The sequence below is a fragment of the Silurus meridionalis genome, chromosome 2, assembly GCF_014805685.1.
Source record: "Silurus meridionalis isolate SWU-2019-XX chromosome 2, ASM1480568v1, whole genome shotgun sequence".
In the NCBI taxonomy this organism is placed as follows: domain Eukaryota; kingdom Metazoa; phylum Chordata; class Actinopteri; order Siluriformes; family Siluridae; genus Silurus; species Silurus meridionalis.
This window is the reverse complement of record NC_060885.1, coordinates 9655044-9667106: the sequence shown is the minus strand read 5'-3', so window position 1 is coordinate 9667106 and position 12063 is coordinate 9655044. Positions and strand designations below refer to the sequence as shown.

General features: G+C 36.6%; 2 protein-coding genes across 3 annotated transcripts; both read right to left on the bottom strand.

Annotated features, from left to right (window-relative positions):
• Nucleotides 1–3066: 3066 nt before the first annotated feature.
• Nucleotides 3067–6447, bottom strand: dok1a (docking protein 1a). 2 transcript variants are annotated; one of them, XM_046863997.1, is made up of 5 exons: nt 6250–6447; nt 4966–5265; nt 4791–4866; nt 4327–4499; nt 3067–4061 (listed from the first exon to the last, which is right to left on the bottom strand). In XM_046863997.1, the coding sequence occupies exons 1-5, from the start codon at nt 6304–6306 to the stop codon at nt 3201–3203; spliced, it is 1467 nt and encodes a 488-aa protein (XP_046719953.1). In that variant the 5' UTR covers nt 6307–6447; the 3' UTR covers nt 3067–3200. The 2 variants fall into 2 exon arrangements, with proteins under 2 accessions (XP_046719953.1, XP_046719964.1); XM_046864008.1 differs by lacking the exon at nt 6250–6447 and adding an exon at nt 5886–6227.
• A 1523-nt stretch (nt 6448–7970) lies between these two features.
• Nucleotides 7971–11591, bottom strand: paip2b (poly(A) binding protein interacting protein 2B). Its single transcript, XM_046863735.1, has 4 exons — nt 11434–11591; nt 9592–9749; nt 9208–9378; nt 7971–8658 (listed from the first exon to the last, which is right to left on the bottom strand). The coding sequence occupies exons 1-4, from the start codon at nt 11438–11440 to the stop codon at nt 8602–8604; spliced, it is 393 nt and encodes a 130-aa protein (XP_046719691.1). The 5' UTR covers nt 11441–11591; the 3' UTR covers nt 7971–8601.
• Nucleotides 11592–12063: the final 472 nt, after the last annotated feature.

Below are 12063 nucleotides of genomic sequence, written 5' to 3'. Positions count from 1 at the left end.
CTTCTTTCTCTCCTTGCATATTTCAGGGATGTTAGGAAGCTTGTTTCAGTCACAATCTAGCATATAGAGAGTTAAGGACCTTGTTTAAGGGCCCAAGAGTGGCAGCTTGGTGATACCAGGGTTAAAACCCTAACTTTCCAACCAGTGACCCTGAGCCTTAAACACTGGGATACCACCTCCCTTTATCTGTGAATCAATTCTCTTGATTTATCAGCACTATCAAAATTATCACTATTTACTCATCTGTCTATCCATATTGTTTTTTTGGCCTAGGATTAAACATTTTTTTTGCAAGAGGAGGAGATGTGACAAAGTGTGCCTGAAAAAAATTATGTAATTACAATGTAATACAAAGTTTCCAATAAAAAGACCTGAATACCTTTAAAAGATAGAATATATCACTGATATGCTGCTTTCTGGGCTGGTGTCCATTTACCTACAATTAATCAAGAAATTTTAATATGACATGTTCAATGCTTTATAGCACAATGTTTTTTAACCACACTAATGTTTATATTTTATAAGCATAATAAAATGCTCAGTTATATAAGATATAGTAAATATGAGATAAGGTGTGTCCATGTATTTAATATTCAACATTTAACCTATTCATAACATTAATTCATCTGCTTTAGAAATGCACCTGATTTGAGAAAAAAGAACATACAAATTTAAATGTTCTAGGTTTTCATATTGATGTTCAGGGCATAGAAACTAATACTGGTTGTCTCTCCTCTTACAGAAAAGCCACATGAACTTTACTTGTGAGTTATCTCATGCATTAATTTATTTTTAGATATTATTTTTCACATGTGGTTTCCTTGAATTTCACATGATTTATACAGTATATAACCACATGTGATCCCATTGCTTTCTTGGTTAAAACATAACACTAGAGTGAGAAGGAAGTGATTCATTCGTTCTTAGTTCTAATGCACCCATAATGTAGCTATAATACTTGATATCAATGTTTGTAAAGTCCAAATAAAGAAATTGCAAGATAATTTATAAGATCTTTAATTAATCCCCCCCCCTTTTTTTTTTCCAGGCAGTTGAAAACAAAGATATCACCATCTGTCAATCAATTATACTAAACAACAATTCTCTGGTTATTGCTTTAGACTGACAGAAAGTACACTTATATTTACAGTATATACTTTCACAAACTAGAAAGGACATGTTTAAGATGCTTGACATGTTTCTTAAAAATGAAACAGTAACATGAAATGTGAGCCTGTGGAGAAGCCAGGCTAAAGAACAAAACAACATTATAGTGCAATTAATTTGGTGTCCAGTCATAGCACATTGCAGGAACAAAGAACAATATACACAGTAATATCATACAACAATTCATCATGAGAAGTACCTCTAGTACCGCTTTTGAAAACATGTGGAAGTAGAGATTGTACACGGCTTATCTATGTCATCAACTCATGTCAGATCAAGCAGAACTAAATTGTCTTTACATCCAAGAGTTTACAGTACATTGTGACAAAATTTGTTTAATCTAATAAAAAACTGACAGTTAGAAAAGTGGCAAATTATAGTATAAATTATAATATTATTCATAAAAAAACTCTATGTGTAGCGAATACATTTATTAAAAAAAAAGAACTGTATAAACTGCATATAAATCATACCTAGAAGATTTGTCTCTCTGGGGGAACCCATAAAGTTTCCTTGAATCCTTATACTATTAAATAAACATCATATTCTCAAATGTGACTGTGTGGGATTGTCTACAGGAGCAGCTCTGATAGTAGTTAAAGCTGCAAGGCAAGATACTTGTACCCACTCTAATACTGTAATTTTAATACACTCTACTCTGCATCACTATTGGAACTTTAGAAAAGAAGTGTTAATCCACTACAATGCAAAGCTCCTATTAAAAAGCCTAAATATACCGATTTAATCAAAACTAATTAATCTCTGATATGCTACATACCAGGCTGGTGTCCATTTTCTCTGATTTTCTGCATTTTTGAGACCCCCGTGTATGTATCTTTAGACCAGAGGTGTGAAACTCTAATAATGTACCAGTCCGTTGTGAGCCAAGACATCGAGATAAACATCAAGATATGAATAAAAGGAACAATGTCCATTATAATAACCATTAATGAGCAATAAACAACATATATATATATGTATATATATATATATATATATATATATATATATATATATATATATATATATATATATATATATATATATATATATATATATATATATATATATATATATATATATATATATATATATATATATATATATATATACACATATATATATATATATGTATATATATATATATATATATATATATATATATATATATATATATATATATATATATATATATATATATATATATACACACAGCACGGACCAAAAGTTTGGACACACCTTCTCATTCAAAGAGTTTTCTTTATTTTCATGACTATGAAAATTGTAGAGTCACACTGAAGGCATCAAGGGCTATTTGACCAAGAAGGAGAGTGATGGGGTGCTGCGCCAGATGACCTGGCCTCCACAGTCACCGGACCTGAACGCAATCGAGATGGTTTAGGGTGAGCTGGACCGCAGAGTGAAGGCAAAGGGCCAACAAGTGCCAAGCATCTCTCGGGAACTCCTTCAAGACTGTTGGAAGACCATTTCAGGTGACTACCTCTTGAAGCTCATCAAGAGAATGCCAAGAGTGTGCAAAGCAGTAATCAAAGCAAAAGGTGGCCTCTTTGAAGAACCTAGAATATGACATTTTTCAGTTGTTTCACACTTTTTTGTTATGTATATAATTCCACATGTGTGAATCTACAATTTTCATAGTCATGAAAATAAAGAAAACTCTTTGAATGAGAAGGTGTGTCCAAACTTCTGGTCTGTACTGTATATATATATATATATATATATATATATATATATATATATATATATATATATATATATATATATGGTCTTTCTGTGCAGAAACAATAAATGATTCAAGTCATCAATGTTATCAAATACAAGCATTTTATGAAGTGAAGAATCCTTATACCATGGCAACAATGAATTCTTAAATCTGACTGACCAGATTTTGCTGATTTATTGTCTATAATACCAGTTATAGTAGTTTCAGCTGCAATACAAACACCTTTTCCTATATGATTATGGCCTAGTCTTTATAAATGGTTATTACATTTAGAGCTGCCATTGCTCCTTTAAATTAGTCCAAGATCCTCAGTCATAATCTCTTGTGTTTTGCACTTGTCTTGAGACTTTGCTGATTTCTTTGGTTTAATGACTTGACTGTAGATGACTTCCTCTGGCACGTTGCTTTTTGCACTCAGCTTACTGTCTTTTTCAGCACTGGTTTGAACATCCTCATTTGTTTTGTGAACTGCACAAACCTGAGGTAAACTGTAGATAGGTTCTTCCTTATTCTGAACCTTGCTTCCCCGTTTTTGTGCTGGGTATGGTATGAAATTTACCTCAGCATACACTGGTTCTAACTGACTTACAGTATTAAATGTTTCTGTTGATTTAGCAGGATTAGCAGATTCATATTTTGGGGGATTAAATGAAGGTTGAATAGCATCAACAGGATCAGAATACACAGGTTCTTTGTCTGCATTATAGCCATGACCCGGACTTGTGCTTCTCTTGGGTACTTGTGGTCTGACTGACTGTATGGATGTACACTCATCTAACCCAACAGCAACAACAGGATTTGAGTACACAATTTCAGGCAAGGGAATGGATTCAGCAGGTTGCCTCAGTGTTTTTTGGGAAGAATCAGTAACAAGTGTGATGCCTTCTAATTTAACTGAACCTGGAAACACAGGACTTGAGTAGCTAGAGTCAGAATAGTTGTTGCTCTGAATGTCTAGCAAGTTGCCACTGATTGGTCGTTTGGAAAATGGGGAGCTAGGTGTGAGGACAGTTCCAGTGACAGATAGACTCTTCTGTTGCTGAATGGCCAGTTCCATGTGTCGGAGAATCTCATCACCTTGCTTTGTCTCAAATATAAAGGAGCCAGGACCAGAATCACAGCGTCTGCCTGCCTCGAATGAGAAGGTTATCTAGAAAGGAGAAAATAACTAAATCAGTGCATAGGCCTATAACTTTTACTGTAATACAAAATAAACACAATAACCTAATGTCTGATTCCAAAGGCTTATTCACTTTTGATATTTTCTATAGTCCCTAAAACATAAACACAAATTAGTATTTAAGATAGCATTAGTAAAGAACATTATGTCTATACTGTCAATGTGAATATACTGAGTCACTGAAATTAAGTTGGGGGTTAATTTTTCACAATTTCAAGAAAAAATATCTACTGACATTGTCTCTTCCATAACGGCGCAGTAGCTTATAGGGCCATTCCATCACTTTCTTCTTGCTGTCAGTATCCTTGAGCATAAGCATTTCTTCCCCAACCTGCAAGCAATACACTCCCTGCAAACTGCAGCGCACTGATGCCTCGGACTGCTCTACAGTCACCAGAAACTCAAACACTGAAGGTAGAAGCAGATAGACATTGAGCAATTAAGTGAAACAAATCATTTCCGATAGTGTTCTTAAAGAAACAAGTAAATAAATGCTGATAGTTTGGTTTGATTTTTAAAGCAAAACTATATTTACATGCAACAATTTCACTAAGCTGTTTAACCGAACTGACTAATCATTAAATAAGTTAAAGTTAGACTGTACAATGATTAATCATTCAGTGTTATTCAGTTAATTATTTAATCCCTTCTGGCTTTACTAAATATCAAGTTAAGAACAAACTAAAACTTGAGACCAACCTTCCTCTCTGGAAGCATAGATGAGATTCTCTTCCATCTGTGGTACTGGACGTGGAACATTATTACTTACTTTTTTCTGTTGAATGTAGAAACCAGAATGGCAAAGACAAAATATAATTCAAATTAAAACAGTTTCAACTTCCTGTATGTTTAGTTAGTATTTTTGAGCAATTACCTGAAAGGCAATTTCACATATTTTATCCACCCACTCTCCACAGCCCTCTTTCTCTACAGCAAACACCAGTCTCCTTTCATCTGTGGCTACACAAAGAGCAGCCATGTTGTCCCCAGGCAGGGCCTCTGCATGTGGAGGGAGTCGAACAACGCTGATACAGTCAGCTAATCTTATAATCTTGCGATCGGGTTGCTTCCGGACAATAACTGGCGACCGTTCTGGACCTGTTTCTGTTAGCTCCAATCGAGCCACACCATTCCGGCTGTTTGGGTAAAGGTTTAGCCAGTACTTCTTCCATTTCTGATGAAGGAAATCGGGAGTCAGGAATACAAATAGAAACACACACAGGAACATGCTTTAGAAAAAAAAAGAGAAGAACTCATAGTTTTGGCAACACGATAGATGCAATATGCTTGTTAATCAGAGTTCATGTTGGCACTCTGGCAGCAAAATTATGCCCGTCACAACTTCTCTTTTTAGGAAGTCAGATAAAAGATAACACTTTATTCTCCCCATAATAGAAATGTAGTGTGACAAACATATGAGCATAAAACAAATAATTGAAGACATAATTATACAAATAAAGACTTAATATATACTTAAATGTGATTATATTCCTGCTTAGCTCAGTTTCCTTTTGCCCTATAGAGTGCCATCTGTCCTACACAGTTTAGTGTTATGTTTTCAGACACTCAGATTTAAAGGTAAAACTAAAATATTGAATATTTCTACAATGCTGTAGTCTCTGTTTTCATATGTGTCTGTTTGGGGTTGGGTTCTTGGAACATCACATCATAAAAGTGCGTGAAACTGCATCACCCAAAAATGCCTTACATTGCGAAACACCCGAGATGCTCGCTCTGTCTTGACATGTAGAAACCCAGCCCACTACACCTTTTTCATACCAGCATATAACTTACCATTCCTTCACAGCCTTTAAGCCTTTTGCCACAGCAAAGACTTGCCCAGACATATGTGAAAAATGAAACTCAAATCAGTTTATAAACAGCAGCACAGATTTATTCATTCTTGGGTGGGTAACTGATTGGAGTAATAATGATACGATAATGAGAGAAAGAATCTGAGTAGTTTTTTTTTCTTGTTACAAATAGATAGCTTATGTATAGTTATTCTGTACAATTATAGAACATTAGTAATAATTCACGACAGGCCTCTAGATCTAGATCTAGGTACTATATATAATTTGGTACTCAGACCTACTTTGAAAAGTTATTAAAGTGCTTAAACAAAACAAAAACCCATACAAGTGTTTCAAAGACTTACCTCTGAATTTTTTTGGTGTTGTAAATAAACCTCCCCTCTTTTTACATGGGTGTCCATGTTCTGTTCAAGTCAGGGTGATTTAAGTCCAGGGGATCCGAGTTGGTCTAGCATGAAGATGAAACCCTTCTTTCTGTTCTCTAAATAGAAAAATTTGCTCCGCCTTTACAAGAAACTTTTATTTCGCCCAACCCTTCACCTAACGACAATACCCAAACACAATACACATTCGACTCAACCGATTATCGAAATGACGTCACTGCACATCATCACGTAACAATTTTCCTGTCGGATTGCATAAACCACATGCTGCAATTCAAGTACATATTTGGAGTTACATATTCGGAGAATATATTAAAGCCAATCCTTTTGAAAATATACTGCTAATAGAGAAAGCAGGTTTAGGGGAGACAAAGGTATGAAAACCACACACACACACACACACACACTTCTTGGGGAGGGAGGCATGGCCCAATACAATAGAACAAATGTCATACCAAATAAAACATTATTTTAGCCTGGCTGAATTGTGAGCTTTATTAACACAGCTTTAGCTTATACCTTTAATATTAGCCTGATAAAGAAGACGTTTGTCCAAACCCACTTGTTGCTTTAGCAAGTGAACAGGGTTTAAGATTAGTTTCAGTTGTGATATCCGACAAAAATTGACAATTATCTGGACTTGTATAACAAGTCTCAAAGTCTCGTTTTCCTAAATGAAATGTCAGTATGAATATTGGTATAAGGAAAGCTAAAAGGCAACAGGCATCATATTGAAATACTGTAAATGGAAATGTCAGTATGAATGTTGGTATAAGGAAAGCTAAAATGTAACTTTCAGTGCCTTGTAAACTTTCTCAATCTTACCAGGTTATTATAAAACATAATACATTTAAGACAGTAATGAATGAGCGTGAGGAATGAGACGGCATCAGCACACTTCAGCATGAACAGAAGATTTGAGTTGTGCATTATCACCATGAGAGTTTTAGCAAGTTCTTCTATATAATTGTTTTCTCTTATGTGATAATTTAAACAATGACACTTTAAAGGGTGCCTCAATACAGGGTCTGTAACAAGGAAAGCCCAGCAGCATCTCTACTTCATGAGAAAGCTGTGGAAGGCACTGCTTCCACCTCACATCCTCAAAACCTTCTACAGAGGAACTATAGAAAGCATCCTGAGCAAATGCATCATTGCCTGGTTTGAGAATTGCACCGTCTTGAATCACAAACCCTACAGTGGATAGTGAGGACGTCTGAGATGATCATAAGGGTCTCTCTTCCTTCCGTCATGGAGGTTTACAAAACATGATGCAGCCGTAAAGCAGAATTGTGGCTGACACACACTTTATTCTTATGTTCTCTGGAAGGAGGTACAGAAGCATTCATGCCCTCACATCCAGACTGTATAAGTTTTTCCTTAAGACCATTAGACTCCTCCACATGAAAAAACTGGACTGAGACACACACAATCAATCAAGCTTCTTGTCTTTTTTTTGCACTGAATGTTGCACGTGCACTGTGTTGTTGAGTTCTGTGTATTTGTATGTTACTTTTGTTAATTGATGTAGCACCTTGATCAAATGAAATGTTGCCTCGTGTCACAGTGTAATGCACTGTATATGTTTGAAATGACAATAAAGCCTACTTGATTTGAAATACCCAGTATACTTAATCATTACAAAGCAGTATGTATTGAAACCTCGGGCAAAACACATCAAAAAGAGGAAAGCCACTCTTTATTTCATTATACTTTTTTTTTTTCTTCATTTTTGTAAATGCAATTCGCACAGTGAAAGGACTTCAATTAAGGAAGAAAAATAAACACATTAGAAATCCTTTACAGGAAGTCAGCTGCCATCAGCTCCAAACACTTTTAACTGGTCCACCCGGAAATGATCCATTTTGCTGTGTCAATCCTTCACCCCAGCCCATTCCCCTCCCACTCTAATGACACATTTCCTCCCTTTTTAAAAAAAAAAAAAAAAAAAAAAAAAAAAAAGGCAGGAACTAAATGAGGAAGAAAAAAGAAAAAAGGGAATTTGAAGAATTTTAAACAGTGTCCAGGGACAAACTGGTAGTCACTATCACAATAGTGGAAATAACATAGTTGCCTCTCAGAAAAGCTAGTCACAAACTGAAGCGGCCCACTAGGAGCATTACTTGGATTTCCCAGCCCACCCCAATCTCCCACCCAGGGTACACATGAAGACAAATAAAAATAAAAAGCTTATAGAAGAGCAACCAACCCCCCACACACACACACCAAATTTAATTGAGGCATGAGGTGGGTGTGACTGCTGACCATCAGCAGTCACATAAGAGTCTATATATGAGGGAGCGCAGTTGATCCCTAGTATTTCACTCCTGGCACAAACTCCTTCGCCTCGGGGTTCAAACTGCTTTTGCGCTGGAAAACAAAAACAAAACAGAAATGTGAGATGTTTGAACACAATATGAAATGTTTGTTAAACAATACATTTTATTATTTTGAATCAAGAATTTTCTTGTAGTCTTCTATTGTTCAATGAATATGTAGCAACCACACTATTTTTAAAGAGAAATTAACAGTGTTATTATTATTATTATATATATAAAAAAAATAATCAAAAATACCAAGCACTGGTGCATAGTGATTAAAACTATGAATCCAACTTAATCATCAACGTAGTTTCATGGTAGAGTTGTAGGAAAAAGCATAAGGAGATGTGGGATGACATGATGCTCCACAATTTAGACATTTCAATGTAAAACAACCCACATTTCATGATTATGTCATGTCAATATGTCTGCACTTAATTTGTGGGAAAACATTTATCTTTAAGTTATAGTAAACCTGCAGTACACCTTGTTTACAAAATTAAACCTTCTTAGGAGCAACTTCTAATTTTGTTATAAATATTTATTCCTTCAATCTTGTATCAAAATTGTGACCAGAGAGTATTGTCAAGAAACTTACTGCAATGTCTTCCGCATTCGAGTCATTGACTGACAGCCCACTGAACTGCTGCTGAATGTGTCCAACTCCAGGAAGGTCTCGTGAAGGTATGAACCAATCTTGATCTTCCTCTTCTAGCATTTCTTGGAAACAGCGCTCCAAAAACTCCTGCTCCAAAAGCTCTTCCTCCACCTGTGTGAATTTAAGATGAACTACGATTTTTTTCTTATATTGTGATTAGGTTTTTACTTCATGCCTTCAGTTTTAAATGCATAATGTACTGTAATTAATGCAGAAAACAGCTAGTTTTCAAGTTAACATCATTATTTTCAGAACTTTCTGTAAATGTTTTTAATCCATCCATACCTATAAACGTCAGAGCACTTTCAGACAAATTACACTAACCTGCCTGTTGTACTCCTCCTCATTCTCCATCCACATGTACTCCGCAAAGGGGTTGGCTTCTACTTCCTTGTGTCCATTTAACATGCTGTCTTCTTTCCCAGGGCCACTGCTGCCCCCTGGTGTCTTTGCTACCTCAGGACTGTTTATATCTGCAGGTTCTGTAACAAATAAAGAAATATAACAAATGAATATATACATTTGAGTTTATCCTTTAAACACCCAAGGACAATATATGTTTAAAAGCTGTTGGCAAATATCTAACAGTCATTAAAGGAGATTAGATTAAGCAGTATTGTTTACAAGTATAGAGCCAACGAAATGCACTTATTCTAGACACACTGCTGTATAAAAATGTGACGTCTTAAAAATTCCACTAACAGCTTACTGAATGACCAAAGACTACAGGCAGTGGGGCGATTTTGACATTTTCTAAACACACTGAGGGAGCTTGTGCGATGACATTTTTCTAAAGCCTCCAGCAGTCATGTCTCTGATATTTTGCATAACTTTTACAAAAATGCAGTGAATGGTTCAGTCACCGAGAGGACGTCTGGAGGAGACAGTATCATATTCAGTTCAATATCATACCGAAAATGAACTGTTTTGTTGGAGCGGTGATAAATCTTCTGAACTTTTTAGGAAGGTTTATTTTGTAATCTGAAAAGAACATTCAGTATTGTCACTAAATCCCGCAAACCAATGCGTAATCAGTGTCTGTAAAACATAATGACCAAAACAACTATGCATATTTAATCCCGGGTGACAGGGAGGGCCAGCAAGTAATGTTTTAAACTCCACAATCTGTGGTTCAATCATGATCTTAAGTGCCTGTATAAACTAATAGTCAAAATCACAAAGATAAGGACTGGTTCCTTTTGAGTCTTTGAAAGTCCTTTGAAAGTTTCTGCCTCATAGTTTACTATAAATAATGGCTTGATCATTAAGGATAACCGTATATGCTGAACTAAGCTATATTTCTCCTAGGACTCCAAAGTGTGAGAATGTGAATGCAATGTGATAAGGGAAAAACATAATAATGAACATGAATATAAAAGTGTGTGTGTGTGTGTGTGTGTGTTGGGGTGGGGGTTTATACATAGTTTAGTTTCCTTTTTTCAGGCCATTTTAAAAAGTTTCCATAAACCTGGTGGCTCTGGTCAGTCTCAGATCAGTTGATCCACTCACTTGGCTTACCATCTATTATCTCATGTTAAAGCACAGGTCAATGAGACTTTATATGACGATCACGATAGACTACAATGAACAAACAGACCAGACACAACACGTTGTTAACACGTTCACGTTCCCCATGAGTTTACTATTAACTCTGTGGAATGCATTTGCTTTTAATAACAACTTGCCTATTAGTGATCACGTCCGAGTTGTACACGTGAAGAAACACTTGAGTTTTGTACATTTGGGGCGAAATTGGTTAACAAACAAACGATAAACAAAGAGAAGAAAACCTATGGGTTGTGTGGTGTTCACCCAAATCTCGCGAGATCACAGAGAAGGCCCGAGGTCGAAGCTAGCTAGAGGAAACAAGGCCTTCTCGACGCCGTCGCGTTTCCACACGTTAAAAGCAGTACTCTCCAAATATTTTATTTATTATATTTTTTTCAGTTTACACACATAACCCGGGTGTAAAAACCTAATCTACAACGACACTGGGCTATACTGTAAACACACACTGCAAACCGAGCGAGCTAATGAACACTGGCTAATGTTTAGCTAACAGCTACATCCATCGTGTTTTTCAGTGACTGGAAAAAAACTCCACAGCGAGATGTCACCTGATAGTCAAAATAGAATGGCGGATTTGTTTTATGTACTATAACTTACCAGGCATTGTTTCGACGCTTTTCTCCCAGATAATTGCAACAAAAAAAAATAACTCCTGTGCTAGACTAAAATGTGCCTGTTTTCAGTAACACCGTTACCTGGCCAGCCTTCAATGCTACGTCAGGATCCTTCATGTGGAGCTGCATTTGAAACGTTAGTGTATGCGCCCCCTGGTGCCTGCCTTGCGCCAACGCACATGCGTATGCGCGCAGCCACCAGGAGAGGGCGTGTGATGAGTGTGGCCATGTAGGAAAACCCTCACATGCTTGGTGGTGGAAGTTGTAGGTGTTCAAGCCCCAGCAGAGTACAGGAACACAAGCTGCCATTGTTGGGCCCTTGATCAAAGCTCTCAACTCTCGCTGCTCTAGTAGTGCTGTATTATGGCTGACCCTGTGCTCTAAACAGTGAGGTGTACAGTGGGCGAGGCACTGGACAGCCTAAGTCAGATTTACAGTTACTGTTTTCGGATGGTTTTGGGGTTCAAGCCGCAGCAGAGATCACAAGCTGCCACTGTTGGGCCCTCAATTACGGCTTATAAACCTCTCTGTTCCAGGGGTGCTGCTGTATTGTGGATGTCCTGACCCTCTGCTCTGACCAGTGAGATCTAGAGCAGGTGAGTCACTGGACAGA

Coding starts and splice junctions, on each gene's coding strand:
- dok1a (XM_046863997.1), bottom strand. CDS start 6,306: ATGGACACCCATGTAAAAAGAGGGGAGGTTTATTTACAACACCAAAAA. Junction 4,867..4,965: donor TATGTGAAATTGCCTTTCAG/GTAATTGCTCAA, acceptor TACATTCAACAG/AAAAAAGTAAGTAATAATGT. Junction 4,062..4,326: donor GCCGTTATGGAAGAGACAAT/GTCAGTAGATAT, acceptor TCTCCTTTCTAG/ATAACCTTCTCATTCGAGGC.
- paip2b (XM_046863735.1), bottom strand. Junction 9,379..9,591: donor AGGAGGAGTACAACAGGCAG/GTTAGTGTAATT, acceptor AAATTCACACAG/GTGGAGGAAGAGCTTTTGGA. Junction 8,659..9,207: donor CGAATGCGGAAGACATTGCA/GTAAGTTTCTTG, acceptor TTTGTTTTCCAG/CGCAAAAGCAGTTTGAACCC.